The 18,894-nt window shown below is 31.6% G+C and overlaps 2 protein-coding genes across 3 annotated transcripts; one reads left to right on the forward strand and one right to left on the reverse strand.

Moving 5' to 3' along the window:
- Positions 1 to 4,616: 4,616 nt before the first annotated feature.
- Positions 4,617 to 9,135, reverse strand: LOC129919017 (HMG box-containing protein 4). 2 transcript variants are annotated; one of them, XM_055999816.1, is made up of 4 exons: positions 9,005 to 9,135; positions 8,563 to 8,945; positions 5,366 to 5,480; positions 4,617 to 5,298 (listed from the first exon to the last, which is right to left on the reverse strand). In XM_055999816.1, exons 1-4 carry the CDS (start codon positions 9,027 to 9,029, stop codon positions 4,700 to 4,702), a joined length of 1,122 nt encoding a protein of 373 aa, XP_055855791.1. In that variant the 5' UTR covers positions 9,030 to 9,135; the 3' UTR covers positions 4,617 to 4,699. The 2 variants fall into 2 exon arrangements, with proteins under 2 accessions (XP_055855791.1, XP_055855790.1); XM_055999815.1 differs by having other exon boundaries at positions 5,357 to 5,480.
- A 4,272-nt stretch (positions 9,136 to 13,407) lies between these two features.
- LOC129919018 (uncharacterized) lies at positions 13,408 to 18,894 on the forward strand. Its single transcript, XM_055999817.1, has 2 exons — positions 13,408 to 14,235; positions 18,270 to 18,894. Exons 1-2 carry the CDS (start codon positions 13,610 to 13,612, stop codon positions 18,715 to 18,717), a joined length of 1,074 nt encoding a protein of 357 aa, XP_055855792.1. The 5' UTR covers positions 13,408 to 13,609; the 3' UTR covers positions 18,718 to 18,894.

Here is an 18,894-nt window from a genome sequence, read left to right on the forward strand (position 1 = left end):
AATTATTATTAAAACAAAAATTATATATGTATTTTTTTTTATAAATTAATTTATCGGCTTCATTAAAAAAAAAACTTTGTTAGCAAAATATTAAGCGAGTGTTGATTCATTTCTTTTATTCTATTTTCATCTCGTATTCTCAATGTGAAATGATGTTAATAATAGGAAGCAGAAATGGCTGAAAATCTAGACAGAGAAGTTGATATTCTAAAAATTTGAATTTTGAAGTCAATCCTTTACATAGCGGGTCGCAAATATTAATTGGCTATACCTAGTTAAGGTCATGGCACATGGCTTCGAATTGGCGAATTGAAAAGGCTTTAAAATATTTCTCCCAAACTGACTCTAAAAAAAGCCAACTAAAAACGTGGAACGACAAGAATAAACTAGTATGTAGTAATCAGGAAAAAAAATGTTAAACCCAGATGTTACCGCTGAAGTATCGAGAATGGATTTTAATCTGATATTCCGCTTTAAAATATTTTATTTTGAAAACTATTCCAAGTCGATACAAAATTAGTAAATTGAAGTTTTAGTCATTTGAAATGCTATACAGATATCTTTTGTGTTAACCTTCTAATCCAACCACACACTTTCAAAACTGAGCATGTCCCTTTTATTTTAGTTTTTAGTATTCTTATTTATTATTATTATGTTATTATTGCTTTGCTTTTTGTTTTGACATATTATATGTCAAAAAAAATATGTTGGAGGATGGAAGGTTAAGTTACAACCTTCGGAGTTAGAGCTCCGACATTATATAAAATATTAATTCATGCGGGCCTGCATTAATTGAAGTAAACACAATCACTACTACAGACCATGGATTTTTGAATTGAATTCTATTTCAAAAAACTTATGAGGTAATTTTCTCGTTTTTCTTGGTTCTCGAGTTATAATGGTTTTATGTTTTTTTCTTTAAAACTAAGTCCAGTTTACTAATTTCAAGTGATTTTAAAAATTTCAGTTTTACTCAAATAGTCTATTGAATAGACCCTTTTGGATGGAACAAATTCGTTCAAGAGTTTTTATTGGCGATTATGATTCCTTGGCATACAAGAATACTCCAGCCAAAAGTGCTACTAAATCCATTGGTGCATTTCTGAGAAAACGGCAACACTGGTCGGTTTTCAGTTTTTTTGATTTAACTCGAAAACCAAGCCTGACTTTGAAATGGTTCAAAGACACTTTTCATAGCAAATTAAATTTTCTGTCAAGTTAAGATGGTTAAAAAATTTTAAAAATTATTTTTGTCTAAAATTCTAACCTAAAATCAAAGAAAAAAAAGTTAAAAAATTGACAATTTTATTTTTTTTTACTAAATCAAGGGGCATTTTGTGTATGTAGCCGGGACGTCCAAACTTTGTACTAATGAAATAAAGAAGAGGTAAAATCCTTTGATAATATGCAATTTTTAATTTTTTTTGTCAAGAAACAACTTAAATGTACCTATTCAAAAATTAGCACTTTTTCTAAATTTTTGACTTTTTTAGTTAAAAGCAAGTTTTTAAAACTCGATAAAATCGTATTAATTGGTAACTTTTAGACTTTTAAAGTAAACATACTTCGAGGGATTGATTTAATATAAACTAAATATGACAAACAAAAAAATTTATTTGCATCCTTATGGCCTTTTGTGCAATTTTGTGTATGTGCATTTTTATAAATTCGGGTCGAATGGATGGACAGAGAGCCATTAGCTTTGGTCTATTGCATAGAAGAACATTTAATACCAACTCTTTTACTGTTTTCAATGGCCTGAAAAACAATTCTTGTAAAATCCGCGACCAACGAAAAGTTTCTCTTGAAAAACGAATAAAATACTCTAATGAGTTTGAAACAAAATAGCTCAGGGAAATTAGTAAATCAAATTGCACTTTTCGCGGGACAAATTTTTTTCATGGAACGTATTTAGGTGAATGTCCTTACCGTAAAAGTGAATTTTTTGGGATGATAAGATATCGGGAACAGCCGCCATCTTGGAAAAGAGGTCGGTGCCGTTTTTATTTTATAACTCCATTTTTACTCATTTAAACCAAAAATGTCCCAGAGTAGACTTATTATCAATTAAATTATCTAAAAAATGATATACAAATGAATTCCGTGAGTTAGTTAAATTCAATTTTATAGTCGGTCAAAGTCCGGGTTCTTCTCGCAAGGTTAAGACAATATGACATTTTTTCAAATATCTGAAGAACTTTTGATTTGTTGGGGATTTTCTTAAAGTATGAATTATAGCACTTTGAATTATCTATGAAATGAGCCCTTTATCGTTACTGTAACCAACATAATGTATAAGCCATCTAACGTCGAAGTTCACATTCTACTATCCAAAAGTGAGAAAATAACAAGTTTTCTTCTATTAGACCGAGCAAATTTTTGAAGTGGAGGTATAACCAAAATATAAGTAAACAGTTTTTTAACTATATTCGTCTAAATATTGAATTCAAAGTTTGAAATCTTTAATGTTAACCTTTATATGGTTTCCGAGGTTTTAAATGAAGTGAATTTTCCAATTAATGTGAATAAGCTCAAGTGACACTATTTAAAATTCTAAATATAAGAACTGATACCCTGTCATTTTTCCTAAACATGAACACCTCAATCTCAGCATTACGATAAGTATAACTCAAGATATGAGGTGTGTAAGCCGTTATGTTTTCGAGACTATTGTGTTTAATTTTTGATTGTTTATTTGAACTATTGAAATCCCAAATATGTTCAGTTAAAAAATCGTATATCATGACTTCGACGTTTGGTTGCCTCTACAATGTGATGGTTACAAAAACAATAAAGGGTTCATTTCATAGATAATTAAAAGTGCTATAATTCATTCTTTAAGAAAATCCCAAACAAATCAAAAGTTCTTCAGATATTTGAAAAAATGTCATATTGTCTTAACCTTGCGAGAAGAACCCGGACTTTGACCGACTATAAAATTGAATTTAACTAACTCACGGAATTCATTTGTATATCATTTTTTAGATAATTTAATTGATAATAAGTCTACCCTCGGACATTTATGGTTTAAATGAGTAAAATGAGTTATAAAATAAAAACGGCACCGACCTCTTTTCCAAGATGGCGGCTGTTCCCGATATCTTATCATCCCAAAAAATTCACTCTTACGATAAGGACATTCACCTAAATACGTTCCATGAAAAAAATTTGTCCCGCGAAAAGTGCAATTTGATTTACTAATTTCCCTGAGCTATTTTGTTTCAAACTCATTAGAGTATTTTTTTCGTTTTTCAAGAGAAACTTTTCGTTGGTCGCGGATTTTACAAGAATTGTTTTTCAGGCCATTGAAAACAGTAAAAGAGTTGGTATTAAATGTTCTTCTATGCAATAGACCAAAGCTAATGGCTCTCTGTCCATCCATTCGACCCAAATTTATAAAAATGCACATACACAAAATTGCACAAAAGGCCATAAGGATGCAAATAAATTTTTTTGTTTGTCATATTTAGTTTATATTAAATCAATCCCTCGAAGTATGTTTACTTTAAAAGTCTAAAAGTTACCAATTAATACGATTTTATCGAGTTTTAAAAACTTGCTTTTAACTAAAAAAGTCAAAAATTTAGAAAAAGTGCTAATTTTTGAATAGGTACATTTAAGTTGTTTCTTGACAAAAAAAATTAAAAATTGCATATTATCAAAGGATTTTACCTCTTCTTTATTTCATTAGTACAAAGTTTGGACGTCCCGGCTACATACACAAAATGCCCCTTGATTTAGTAAAAAAAAATAAAATTGTCAATTTTTTAACTTTTTTTTCTTTGATTTTAGGTTAGAATTTTAGACAAAAATAATTTTTAAAATTTTTTAACCATCTTAACTTGACAGAAAATTTAATTTGCTATGAAAAGTGTCTTTGAACCATTTCAAAGTCAGGCTTGGTTTTCGAGTTAAATCAAAAAAACTGAAAACCGACCAGTGTTGCCGTTTTCTCAGAAATGCACCAATGGATTTAGTAGCACTTTTGGCTGGAGTATTCTTGTATGCCAAGGAATCATAATCGCCAATAAAAAGTCTTGAACGAATTTGTTCTATTTTTGCTCTGGAGCTCGGGTCTATTAAATAGACTAAAAGAAGAACTTATAATTATGTATGTTTGTCTCTCAATTTTTATTTTTCCTCGTCATCTAATATTAGGACCGTTTACCCGAATTTGTTTATAAAATAGTATTCCAATAATTTTTGAGCGTTTTTGACATCAGTTTATTACCTCGGGAACCCATGGTTTTCTTTTGTGGCGGTGACTGTTTTATCTTGTATTATCAATGATTTTTCCAGTGACGTTTTTTGTTCTAATCCTATGAGGTTTATAGATATGAGTTCACAGTGAACCTTACGGTCTATTTTAAATTGGTGACAACCGTCGGAAAAAGAAGAATAATTTTATCAGGAATTCTTATTCTGGTGAAAAGCTAATGTTTTGGAGGTAAGGTATTTTCATGCCACAAAAAATGTTGCGATGCAAAGGTAGTGATGCGTTCATGAATTCTTTACTGCACTAGCATGACTTATGGTACAATGAGCGACTAGCTAGTGACTTGCTTAAGATGCTAGGTATTTTGTTTCCTGAAATGAAATATCAAAATACGTAAAAATCAACTTGATATCCTCTTCTAATTTTTTATTTTACAAAATACCTCAGTACAGAGTTTCTTACAATCTACAATTAAATTAATATTTAAAGACCCGGCATTATGTAAGCAATATTATCCATGGTCGCATGTAGATTATCACTCAGACCTTTTCTATTTTCCATACCCGGTATTTGTGTGGTCAAGCAAACTAACGGAACAATCGAACACAGAAGACTATCTAAAAGCACCGAGAGGCTACCCGACACAGTTATTTGTCCCTCATGCTCCTTCAGTCGTTCGCCAATAATCGACAAACTGTCTCCAAGGAGCTTTAAATGAGCAGCCACATCGATTGGTTCAATACCAGTTACTTTAAATGCTCCTGGCTGAGTCATCGTATTGCTTCCAATTTTAATTGTTGAAGCAAATATTGAATTCGGTGGCGATTGAGTTGGTGAACTCAATTTGCCACCAGAATGAACACCACCTGCACCCGCTGAGGATGCTTGTTGAGCGATCTTCTTCGTGCGACTTGTCGTGGCTCGGTTAATAAAAGATGGAACAGACTTAGTAGTATTGCTCCCTTGACCATCGTCATTTTGTTTTGTTTTTTTAGCAAGTCGCTTTGCCCTTCTTCTCCACATACTCTTCTCATTTGCAGGAACATTAGCCCACATCTCTCCTAATTTGCGAGTGGCTAATTCTGTGGATGCAAAAAGATGCAATAAAAGTTAAACAGTTTTATATTAAAGCTACTATACCACCACTACCCTGGCAGTTGTTTTTATTGTTCAAGACAGTCCTTCTGGCATCTCGTACCCACAGCATGTAAGCTGTAAATCTTGATTTGCCCTTATCCTTTCGTTGGGCTTTTTCCATTACAACCTGCAACGGAAAGAAACAACACATCAGTTAAGGTATATCACAATAAAAACATCAATGTAAAAAAAACCCAAGTTCTCGTATGTTAAAATTATGCTGGCACAAAAAGTACTGAGATGTAAAAGTGTACCAAGTTCTTAAGTTTGGTTTTAGATTTGTGTCAATTAAATTTTTATAAAATAAATAAGCAATACAAGTTATTCATTCGTAAAAAAAGTTGAGATAACATTTTTCCATGATATTACGATGATAGAGAATGCGAAAAAAGTGGGTCTCGAAAGTTCGTCTGCCTGTCAGGATGTCTGTCGGTCTGTATAAAGAGCTACGGCCTAAACAGTATGTATGGTATGTAGCAGTTTTTGGGTCTTGTGCAGAGGGGTTTTTTGGAAATAATTTTTTTTAGACCAAAAATAACGGTACCTGTCATATACCAATTTTGGAAAAGTTTAATTTTTTTAAAAATAGCTCCTACGATTTTCATCAAAAAAATCAAGTATTAGTTTTGAAAAAAGTTTTTTTTTTTCAAAAACGGTTATTAACGGTACCTCTCATAGAACTGTATTTTTTAAATCTGATTCTCTCCCAAACGATTTGCTTAATTTCAGCGAAAATTTTTACACAAAAGCAATTACATAGTTTTTATATAAATCCAAAATAAAATTTTGAAAAATTTTTGTTTGAAAAATCGAATTTTCGAAAACGGCATATTGAATTTTTTTTTTGAAATTTGTTCTAGTTTTATTTTAAAACTTTTTTTTCAAAAAAAAAAAAACGGCTCTAACGATGTTTAATTTTTTTTTCGAAAAATGCATCTCTATAAAAGATTTACGATGTTGTTTTTTTTTTTTTTTTATTTCAATAACAAATTTTATGTTTTTACTTGCTCTATCTATAGTGCAAGTATTGGTTTCGTGTCAAAAAAAAAAAATGTCGATGTTTTAATCAAAACTAACATTACGATGATGGAGAAGTACAAAAAAGTGGGTTATGTCATGACGTCCGTCGGTCTGTGCGTCCATCTGTACAAGTAGCTACAGCCTTAATGGGTTGACGGATTTTCTTGAAATTTGGTATGGATGTTTTTTTCGTAATTTCCAAGGTTATTTTTTTTGTTTGTTTTTTAATATCTCGCTTAGAACGTATACCTCCGATACAAAATTTTAGAGTTATTGCAATTTTCTCGGAAACGACTCTAACGATTTTGATTAAATTTAACACACGTAATGCTGTACATTAGACTGATTTTTTTGTTCAAAGCATTGTTGAAAATATTGTTGGAAATGACGAAAAAAAAAAACTATAAAAGTACCGCCGCATCGCAAATTTCTATTTCCCATACGATTTGTATGGGAAAGATTGTGTATTTGTGTTTAGAATTTTTTATCTTTTTAATGGTTCATCAAAAAGGCTAGATTTAATCATTTTCTTGTATAAAATTGAACGCTCTACAAAATTGAATTTATAAAATTAAAAAAAAACGGACGCGAAAAATTAATTAAAATAATTTTTAGTTGAAAAAATGAATAATTCGAATTTATTAAAGAAATCTAATATGATAGTATTAGGGGTTTGAGAGTTATATAAAAGGATCTGTGAAACCAAAACACAATATAGAATACAAATATTCGAAAATTTTGCCAAATTTTTTGAAAAACCTAATAATTTCGTCAAAAAAATCGGAAAAAAAATAAGAAAAAATTACTTTTTATATTTTAAAGTTGAATAACTTCGAAACGCGGGGGTAAATCAAAAAAATTAATTTGAGCTTTTTTGTAGAGCGGCCAATTTTATAAAAGAAATGATTTTGTCAAGCCTTTTGGATGAACCATTAAAAAGATAAAAAATTCTAAACACAAATACACACAGCCCTATCGGCAATCTCCCGTGAGAAATTTTCCTGGGAGTAGATTTTCTCTCCCGGAAATTTTTCTCCATATCGGGAATCTCCATCGGAATTTCGTTTTCGGGAGAGAAATACAGCCAACTTAACAAAACAAAAAATCCTTCGAACATATTTTTTCGAACATTTTGACAGCTCCAATTTTGATTGTATTTCATTCAAAGAGTCGATACCCAGTTTTAAAAACCTAGTTACTTCCTCTTCCTCCAGCAAAAGTTTGCATTTGTTTTTTGTGGGGTGAACTCGACATAAATAAATAATAATAATTTAAAATTTGTTACAGATTATTTTCAAAGAAAAACACTGACATTTTTGCTTCAGAAGATCTGTTCCCTATCAAATCAGAGATAGAAATACTTCGGGGGAAAAACTTCATTGCCGATAGGTATTTTTATAGGGGAAATTTTTCCTAGGAAGTTTTTCTATTAAAAAATTATCTAAAGTCAACCATGTCGAATTTCCAGACTGAGATTACGGTACTTCCTACACTGGTAGCTGGTCATCGCCAACAGATCTCCACAGGTCTTTTGAGGTATTTTTAAAATTTTTTTAAATTTAAGATTGTGTAACTTGTAGAGCACGTAACGTTATGTGTGATATATCAAATAAAAGGTTATGTTATCAGCATGCGTATTAAAGTTAAATCAAATTTGTATGTGCACTAGATCAAAAGACATAACGTATGTTGGAAAAGAACATCTTTTTACCGTTATCTCCGAATTTTGAATATGAAATTAATTGAAATTTTGTACAATTAGAATTTATTTAATTACCTATCTACAGTACAAATTTCATTCATCTATCTATTAAAACAAAAAAGTTATAACAAGTAGAAGTCGTGTCGCGTTTTCGTTTCATCTTGTTTCAAATCACTACGATACTAAAGAAGTTTTCACTTCAAAAATTATTTTTAACAAACAAACAAATTTCTGAAATATTTATATAGAGACAGCTCTCAGACTCTACAGGTATCCTAACATAAAAGTGCTCTGAACTGCAAGAGCAAGTACGTGCGATCCAGTCGTGCATTTAATTTTTTTTTTCATCTTACATTTACCAAATTTGTATAAAAATAGTAACTAATTTAATAATAAAGAGTTCTAAGAGAAAGTACGTGCGACCCAGTCGCGTAGTGCCAAAGTTGCTAGAGAACTTGGCTGATTTTGTCTTGTTTTCTTGCCTCACCTTTCCATCCTTTAATATTCTCTTTTTGTTGGACTTTTCACTCATGTATAAACTCTGTTGAACAACTGGATCTTCAGAGTGTTCGTCAGCAGACTCATCATCAACTGGAACGTCAACATCTAAATCCTCGTCTGTGTCAGTGTTATCATCGAGTGTCTGATCGATAGCTGCTTCTGCATCAAAATCTTCATCAGATTCGGCTGCTTCGTAATCTGATTTGGGTGCCATGTTGTCTGGAGATGTTTTTGATGATTGATTTTTTGCCAATTTTGCAGCAGTTTTCTTTGATTTGGGTTCGATTTCATCGGGTGAACGGAAATCAAGGAGTTTGGAGGATTTTTTGCGGACTCGTCCGCTTCTTGATACACCGGTTATTTCAAATTCTATAAATTTTATTGTTATAAGAAGAATACTTGTGCATTAAAAAAGAAAGAACTTTTACCCTTTGAACTATTTGGGGATTCCATTTTATTGTAACTTTATTTATTTATTTTTTTTTGTTTTATGTTTTTACAAAAATAAAAATAAACGTAAAATGTCAGATTGAAAAGTGCATTTTGATTAAAAAAAAAAAATACAACAAGGAATGTTGAACTTTCCAATAAGACTTCCAAGTTCCAATGGGTATGCACAACAAAACACTGGAAATATTTTACAGTAGAAACAACTTAATTAAAGTACGGACAAAAATTATATAATGTGTAAAATGATGCAAATACCATGTCTATCTATTGGATTTTTAAAGCAAGAAATAAATGAATTAGAAGTGAAAAGCCGTCAACAGTGCTCTTGGAGTCAAGAAAAATGCACAGGAAAGTAAAAAAGTAAGTGACAAATGAGTGAAAAATCTCCAATTTTTCGCTAGAGCTGCCTACTAAGGCCTAGTACGCTGCATGATGCGAAACGAAAAATTTTCAAGTCTTCAAAGTCAACAGCGGACATGTTAACGAAAAAATACCATCAGGTAGCCAAATAAAAATAATATAAATATAAATAAAAAAATTCCAGAAAAAACATCCGAAAATAAAGCAAAAACAAAACAAATTTAATAAGATTTCGTTATAGAAATATTGTGTGGACATTTTCTTTTCGCTTCAGCTGCGTACTAGGCTCATTTTGTGCAAAAACTTTCATAATTATGTGAAGTTTGTTTTCACGCCGACGACATTTCGAAATGAATATGAAAATGAAAAAGCGAAAAGAAAATTAAAAAAAAAAAGAAAACCAAATTCATTAAATTCAAAACAAATACACAAACCAAAATGTACCGACAGTAGGAACTCTGTTACTTAGTCACTAATGTAGTTTTTGGGTCAATACTAGACTACGGGAATTCATGAAACGATGTAAAAACTATGGGTAAATTTGTCAAAAATTTGTATGGATTTGACAGCTCGTTTAACACTTATTAGGTGTGTTTTTTATTACCACCGGTCTTAAGGCTTGGCCACACTGGAGGGTATGCGGTAGCGGTACGGGTAGAGGTGAGGGTACTTGTATGAAAAAAATTCCAAACTGACACATCAACGTTCAGGTGTGGAATTTTTTTAGTACAAATATCGTTACCGTTATACCGCATACCCTCCGGTGTGGCCAAGCCTTTAAAGGCTTGGCCACACCGGAGGGTATGCGGTAGCGGTACGGGTAGAGGTAACGGTACTTGTATGAAAAAAATTCCAAACTGACATATCAACGTTCAGATGTGGAATTTTTTTCATACAAATATCGTTACCGCTACCCGTACCTCTACCGCATACCCTCCGGTGTGGCCAAGCCTTAACTGGATAAAAAAAACGCCTCGGGTCTTACCGAGAAAAATTGGCAGCACTGCATATTAAATGTTCCGAAATCAGCTGACACAAAAAAATAAAGAGTTGTCATATTTTTCGCTTTTAGGTTTTCTTTTGTGTTTTTGAAAAAAAAAGTTTAACTAACTATTAAATAAATATTTAAAATAATAATTGTCATTCCAAACATCAGTTTTGATGTTTTTAAACAAATTCTAAACAAGCAACGAACAAGTTAATTTGGTAGCACAGATTTAAATCTGTTGAAAAAGTTAAGCCCAGAAAATTCTCCGGGCTAAAGTGATGTTGCATTTAACTTGTAAATTGCTTAGCCCCGACTGCGTTTTTTTTTTGTCCAGTTAAGACCGGTGGTAATAAAAAATACACCTATTATCGTTTTACCAGGTTTACCAAGAGTTTACGCCGTTGCATGAATACCCTTATTATTTGATTTTTTTGTATTCACAGAACGAGAATCGCTTTTTCAGATCAAATGAACCGAAAAAGTGAAACCAATGCGTGAAAGCGAAATATTTTTTTTGATTCAGTTATTCACATGTCACTCTACTCGACGAGCTTTTGAATGGAATCTCAGCTGATTGTTGGTATGTCATTTATTTCAGAAAAAAATAATAAAATATTAGGGGTATTTATGAAACTGTATATACCCAGCAAACGCAGAACTACAGAAAAAACCGGTGAAATATGTACGTAAAAGAAGTACTTCTTTTCCACTGAAAAAAGATAGGAGCCCGGGAAAAAACTCAGTTATATACTTTCTGTATATAAGAATACGTGAAGCAGCTATCTCTTTCTTGCATGCAAGATGAAATAAATTTCCCCTCCATTAATAGTACAGACAAATGTACTTCAAAAGTGCATCAGCGAAGCACTTCTGGAAGTGGTTCTGATGTACATTTTGCAGTACTTTTTTACCTACAGAAAAAGCACTGAAACTTGTACTTTTAAAGTACTTATTTGGAGCACTTTCATCGGTTTATATCCGTACTGCTAAAATCTATATTTTAATTTCATCTGAAAATAAAAAAATCTTCAAAACAAACAAACAATTTTTTTAAACAACTATTCTTTAATATTTTATTGGAAAAACACAAAATAGTTTAAAAAAAAAAAAAAAAAAAAATAAATAAAAAAAAGAGATCCTTGGGTACGCGACTGTAGCCTGGCCAGTTAAGAAAAATGAAAAAGAAAAAAATACTCTGCAGTCTGCACTTTGGTGGTAGTTTTTTTATCTTGTTTTGATTTTTTTTTTGTAAATGCTCAATGTTGAAGCTGCTGTTAACTCAGTCAATGATGTCTGGAATTGATCGCCACTAAAAGACATAAAAATCAACAACTTTATAATTTATCAATTTTATAATCAGCATACCTTTATTTTCCAAATCAATTGGTGGTTGTTTTTGTGTCATTTTTTTTCTAAATGCACAAGGCTGAGGCTGTGCATTTTGATGGTGGAAATGGTGGTGGAATTTATGTGGCGTGCCGAAGAATTTGTGCGGTAGATTGTTTTTTTTTTAGAAAATAGTTTTCACAAAGAACACTGAGAAGATTTTATTTATTTTTTAAGTTAAATTGTTCTATTTATCTATCAAATGGAGCACAGAAATGTTTTTTTTCTTAACGAATATGTTGCTGCGGCTATCAAGGTTTCACTAGAAAATATAAAATGCAGGAAAGGTCAAATCAATGGCGCGCCGCCATTACAAAAGAGACAAAACTTTGTGCATTGCATACATCGCTCTCTTTTCCTCCCATTTACCAAAGAGTTTATTTTTTTCAGGAGAAACAAAACTACAATATTTTGAGGGGAGAGATTTTGGTAAATAAGGAAACACATACACCTACAAAGTATAGACTTTGTTGGTGGTTGTAATTTCCCCTAAACTACTGAGGTTTGGTTTGCAGGGTAAGCTCTGGGTAAATATGGTAATTGTGGTAAAGTGGTAAATGTGTCAAAATTTTGTATGAGTTTGACAGTTCGTTTTTTTTTTTACCATTTTACCAGGTTTACTCAAAGTTTACACCGTTGCATGAAAATCCCCCAACTAGCACAACAGCTTCTATAAATTGAGATCTCGCAGGTCCTGCTTTGTATACAGCTTGTATTAAGCTTGCTTCAGAATTTAATCGCTTATAGAAGTTCGGACTTGTTTAATAACTTCTAATAAGTTGTATAATATCAGGTCAAAGGATAAAATTCATGATTTAAAACCTGCTACAAAAGAATTCTTTTTTGTTTTTGTAGTTCTTTTTTTTTTTTAATTTCGATAAGACATGTATTAAAGAGCTATACAAGCTGTTCCGAAGCTATCTGTCAAATCTCAAATCTTCGGTAGAGCTTCGGTAAAGCTTCGTTTAAGATCCTTATAGAGAGTCAAACTTGTATAACGTTCTCCTTTTTCCATGCCCAACAACCTTACTAAAGTTTAAAAGAAGCTGAAATGTAGCTTTTGTAATACCTTAACCGAAGCTGAAATGTTAGTTGGGCCCTCTTCGATTTGTTGTTAATCAAAAATGAATTTTATTGAAATGCATCATTTTGCAGAGATTTTTGTTCTGAAAATGAAATTTAACTATGCATGAGAATGTTGTTGCTGTTTCTTCTATTATTTTTCCACAAGCAAGAAAGAGAAATGACAAAGATAAATGCGTAAAAACTCCAATAGTGACACTTTATGGCCTTTGTGTGAATTGGGTGTGAGAAGAAGAAGAACAGAGTTTTCCAGTAGAATGAAATAACGCAGCCACTTAAACATAAAATCATCATTGCAAAAAATCGTCAAATGTAAACTCCGACTAATGATAATGTAGATTTTCTGTCACAATATCCAGTCGAAACGCCTCATTATGTTCTGACCTTAATAACACCACTGTCACTTTCATCTCAACAGGTAGAAATTTACCGACACATTTTTTTTTTCAAATTGAAGTTTGTTTTGTATTTGGGCGCCAAAACTGATGCATTTGCAAATAATTGTTAATTTTTGTGTGTTTAATTTGCTGATAGAAAGAAAAAACTAAAAAACAATTATGTTAATTTTTGTGTGTTTAATTTGCTGATAGAAAGAAAAAACTAAAAAACAATTATGTTGGATCAAAAGCATTTATTTATTAAAACAACTATATGAAAAAGTAAACTATTCACTTGAGCGTTGTTTCAATAATTTGCATGTGAATTTATTTGACTAAAGCATTCGCTTTTTTGGACAAAAAAAAAAAACAAAGTAAAACTTTTCACAATGGCTTCACCTCGCAACACAAGAATAGCCTTATCCGAAATCCCCGATCGTTTGGAACTCCTCCGAGTGGCAACAACACCAACTAACCCCGAAGCCGATGAACCAACTCCGGCCAATATTCTCAATCAAACAATCTTCGATAATGCCATTAATAACATGTCCTTGGAACATGAGTCTCCAATTGCTTCACCTGATGAAATTGTTATCAAACAAAGGGGACGACGTCGTTTTACGTTGACATGGTCCCCAGACAAGTTTTCAACACAGAGTCCCTTTCAGAAAACTCCAACTAAAATAGCTACTCATATGACATTGAGAAGTTCCCCGCGCAAAAGGCTTTTAATGACTGAAACGCCTTTTAACAAATCATCACCAATTGACTCGAGTGTTGGGGATAGTATTCCAAAGCTATCTGGGTTTAGGTCGCCGTGTAATATGACTCCAATTGTTAAAAGGCTAAAACTTGACGAAACTCCGGTGGCTCAAACTAATCGCAACATCAATTTGAATTTGATGTTGAAAGGACTCAGTCACAATCAACTTGTCGACATGATTGGCAATCTAGTGGCTAAAGATTCGAGGCTAGAAGAGGTGATTCGAAGTGATTTTCCAATGCCAGATATTGGGTAAGTAATGAATTCATTAGGGTGCGCCTTATATTGGGTAAATTTTTTTTTTGTAAATTTTGGGCTCAACTTTCCTTTAGGGTCGCACGAATTTTAATACGCGAATAATTTTATGTGAAAGATTAATGACTAAAAGTAATAAAAATAACAATTTTAAAGTTAGGAAACGTGTATTTATATTTTTAATTAATTTTTTAAAGTTCATTTTTTCATACAAATGCATGCAAATGACGACCGCGAAGAAAAAAAAAATTTTTTTGAAGTTCTTTTTACATACCCAAACTTGTCCCCACCTCAAATCCTATAGTGAGCCCAAGCAGGGGGGTTGCAGGGGGGCAGCATGCCCCCCCATACGCATCTCAACTTTTATACGCCTCAAACTTCAAATTCTTCTTGGTCGTTATTGCATACATTTTGTATGAAAAATTTAAATATTTATTTTTTAATCATACTTAGGGCCAATTTTTCAATAGTCAGATAAACCTCAGATAGAGCTTATTACTAGGAATAAAAGTTTTTTTTATATTGACATTTATTTCTCTGATAGTCTAACTGACGATTGAAAAATCAGGGCTTAGGGGTGTTTCCTAACCTTAATATTTTAGAGGTATTCTATTGAAACCCTAAGCTCACTGTAAAAAATAAAATCACAACTCTTTGCGTGCGACCCTAATGGAAAGTCGCCCCAAATTTTGTTCTGTGTCGTGTGATAAAAATGGTCTGAAAAATTTGTAAAAATTGAATAATATCACTGGTCCACTAGGACATCCTCCTTTTAATACACTCCTTTTCATCAGAATAGGTACACAACTTTTCAAATGTTCAGTATTCCTTTTTTCCTTACAGTGTAGGAAAAATAATAATTGCTTCTCTTTGGCAAAGCATTTCATATCGAAAAACTGAGTTATTTTTTTGTTTCATCAGAATAGGTACACATAGAGAATGATGTCAAAGTGGTCCATGAAATGAATTTGAATCAAGTTCTTCTTAAAAATGAATTTTAATTATTTTAATTTTTGTATAGTGGCGTTTTTATTCATAAAAAATAACGAAACTGTCCAGGAATTGCATTGTTAAATCTCTCTATGCAATCTATCTGAATCTCTTCCCTAAATTGTTAAATGGTGGGTTAGGGAATATTTTTGTCTTAAAATCGACTCTCACAAAATTCATCAGTACGGGCTAGCCATTTCCAAACATTTTCAACAAGGTTCAGGGTTGTTTTCTATGGTAGATACTCAAGTACTTTCTAAATTAGCACTTCCTCCCAATATTTTACAGAGCATTTTTTGTGGTAGGAGGCGTGGTCCTGTTAAAAAATTCAGAATACTGGTTCACAAATACTAGAGAATTAAGGAAAAGTTTCTTGAATATGCATTTACAAATAATTGTGACCATTCTTCACGTTTAAAATTCATTATTTGTATTATCGTAGAAGATTACTTTCTTCCATGCCTTAACACTTCTTTTTTAACAATGAAGTTGGTCTCAAAATGGTTTCTCCTTTCGCAGAATGTTAAACTGATAGTTTAACTCACCAAGGACATCAAAATTAAATGTTCGTTGATCCAAAAATAACAGAAATACCACTCAACTTTTCATGTGGTAAAGGATTTCAAAAACCTTAAACGCATACAATTCTGTTCTTGGTGTAGTAATGGTGTCTTTTCAAAATTCAGCCATTTTAGAAGATTGGGACTAATGACCATTCTATTTACTGTCCTAAAATTACAAATAACAACTGTTTTTCACTTTTATTCTTGTCGTTAATCCACCAAAACTGGTAGCACATGTAAAAATTTACTCGTCTAAGAGTGTTTTTTTTTGCATTTTTGTACAACCATTCATTTTTTTACCCCCAGAATGTTTTTATCTGAAGTCGAAATTTTTTTTAACCATACCAGTATTGGTGGATCCTTCTTTGTTTGTTTTATTTCTTAAGGTGTTTTCGCCAAAATTTAGCGATTTTAACCCACCCATGCTTTTCAATATGGTAGTATGATTATTAAATTACACTTAGGAAAGTCCAGTTATTTCTTTTAATGGTAAATTTGCCCGAAATCCACAAAAACATTATATATAACAAGGGTGTACCTATTCTGATGAAGAAAGAAATAAGTTAATTTTTCCTCAAAAAATACTTTAGGGTAATTCCATGAAAAAGTGGACACGAATTTTGAACAAATTATGCAGTCTTTTTTACTTTTTTTATTAGCAAATTTCTATTTACAAACGTCAACTCTTTTTGCAAGTTGCAAGAAGAGATTCTTTGTTGTATTCCCTTATGGATAGACATCAAATTCAGGGAGTTTAAATAATCTTAAAGCATTTTTATAGCATAAGCTTGCCAACAACAGAAGAATTTCAGATGAAAATGACGGAAAAACAAGGAAACTAAAAACATGATGAGTCTAATAGTGACGATGACAACACCCCCTCGTTATTGGTAAAATAAATTAACATTTAAGCAAGCTTCGTTACACAATATTCGATTTAAAAAAAAATTGAGTGAAAATGCATCTTTTCTTTACATTTACAACTACAAATCACAGGTAACATGAGTTACCAAAATAATGTAACGTGAGTTACCTAAATATTTTAAAAATTTTCCTCGAAATATTGAAAAAATGTTTCGTTTTGTCACTTATATTAAAAGCTTGTATTTTTTTATGTATGGAATCTTCTTTAAAAACAAATAAAGATTCTTAATTTCACATAAAAACTTCATACTGTCGGACTCTTAAAATTCGTGTCCGATTTTTGTAACGTGAGTTACCATCAAACTTTTATTTTTCCCAAGCAAATGTTAAAAATAAAGTAAATTTTTTTAGTTAATTATGAAAGTAATAGTTATGCTCTATTCATGGATAGTAATTTCGTATCAATTTACATTAAAATTGACAAAAAAAAAATTATTTATGTGTTGGAAATTTTTGTGAATGTAACGTGAGTTACCATGGAATTGCCCTTTACCAGAAAAACAATGGGAAAGTTATGGTTCATTTTGAAATAGTTTTAGCCTTTGCTTTACCTTACATCTTAAACTACCAAAAAACAATAAAACCTTATTAGGTCACGCACCACTATTGGCGACAAACGATGAATGAAAATTTGAAAAGTTGTGTACCTATTCTGATGAAAAGGAGTGTAAAACTATACTTTTCTATAGTATTTTTGTAGGTATGTCGATTCCGAATCCGAAGACAGAATTGGCACGTCACGTTTTTAAGATATTCCCGTTAGAAAATCTCAAAAACCCATTTTTGTTTGCTGTTTCGAAGATATATGTATTTAGGCATATGGTTATCTTTTTCAACTAAATTTGTTACGGTTTATAAAAGAACTTGTTTTTTTTTTCTTTCAAATTCAGTTTCAATCTTCTCAATATCTTATTTCTTCTCAGAGATATCTAAATTTAAGTAAGTTTAGTAGGTTTAGCATGTAATCTTTAAAAAATCATATTTCTTTCTCCCATGAACAAAAGTATAATTTTTCTAATGGATTTTAGTATGCTGATTTTGAATCCGAATTCAAAAAATTTCGGTCAGCTCTCGTTTTTGAGATATGTATAGTAGTTTTCTTGAGATTTAAAAAAAAACTTATTTTGTGATCCTTTAATGTGTATATCTTAAAGTCCTGACCTGATAGAATTTTTTTGACTTTAGATTCGAACTCAGCACATCAAAAACCATAACAAACAAAATGAAATCAAAACTCTCTAAACATTTTGGAAGGAATATTGAAAAATTTTGTACAAGTGGCACGAGATTCTCAAAGAAGTTTATTAGTGATTGTTGAAGATTCACTAATATAGTTCTTGCTATTTGGGCTGACCAGGTTAATTTTCAAAGCCCGGTAGCGACCTCTTAATTTTATCGGATTTAGAAATTATTTTTTGCCATTCTTTTTCATGTGATGAAACCAGTTGATTTGTTGGGAGAATGTAATTTCAAAAGTTTTAAAATAAGGCGCACCTTAGAATCTATCATCATTACTTGATTTAACTTAATTTCTTGTTTTTCTTTGATTTGAAGGTATTTGGAAGATGAATTGATTTTGTGTAAACGCAATATCTTCAAAAGTCTCCCTACATCACGTTTATGCAAGAAGACAGATAGCACTGCTTATGCTAAAGCTGTAATGCATGTATCAGCTTTTAAGACAGCCTTGATGAGCCACACACGCAAACTACACGATTCATCACACTGGGATGCTCTACTCGACTATGTTCTGATGGCTTGGAACTATGTTCGAGCCACACCCATTTGGGATAATAATTCGCACAATGCTATTCGGAGGCAATGTTTTAAAATTTTAACTTGCCATTGTGTAGCTGCACTCAAACATGGTGGACTTAGAGTTGGCACTCAAAGACTCAATAATTTGGAAAGAAATTTAGCGGAATGGTCCAAGGATCATGAGGATGTTTTGTCGTGTGTGAATGCTCTTAATAAAACATTTAATTTCCGAACGAGTATGTAGATTTTATTTTGAATAGGTATTACAATAGACAGTCTCTGGAATGTATTCTTCTTTGAGAATCTAATTTTACAATTTAAGCAAAATTACTACTAACTACAATTTATATATCATAATTTAAGCTTTATCTGTTGTTTGTCCAAATAGAATAAATATATAAAATAAACATTATATACCGTA

Source organism: Episyrphus balteatus, chromosome 4 (genome assembly GCF_945859705.1).
Source record: "Episyrphus balteatus chromosome 4, idEpiBalt1.1, whole genome shotgun sequence".
Lineage (NCBI taxonomy): Eukaryota > Metazoa > Arthropoda > Insecta > Diptera > Syrphidae > Episyrphus > Episyrphus balteatus.

Coding starts and splice junctions, on each gene's coding strand:
- LOC129919017 (XM_055999815.1), bottom strand. CDS start 9,029: ATGGAATCCCCAAATAGTTCAAAGG. Junction 5,481..8,562: donor GAATATTAAAGGATGGAAAG/GTGAGGCAAGAA, acceptor TTTCCGTTGCAG/GTTGTAATGGAAAAAGCCCA. Junction 5,299..5,356: donor CAACTGCCAGGGTAGTGGTG/GTATAGTAGCTT, acceptor TTGCATCCACAG/AATTAGCCACTCGCAAATTA.
- LOC129919018 (XM_055999817.1), top strand. CDS start 13,610: ATGGCTTCACCTCGCAACACAAGAATAGCCTTATCCGAAATCCCCGAT. Junction 14,236..18,269: donor TTTCCAATGCCAGATATTGG/GTAAGTAATGAA, acceptor TTTGATTTGAAG/GTATTTGGAAGATGAATTGA.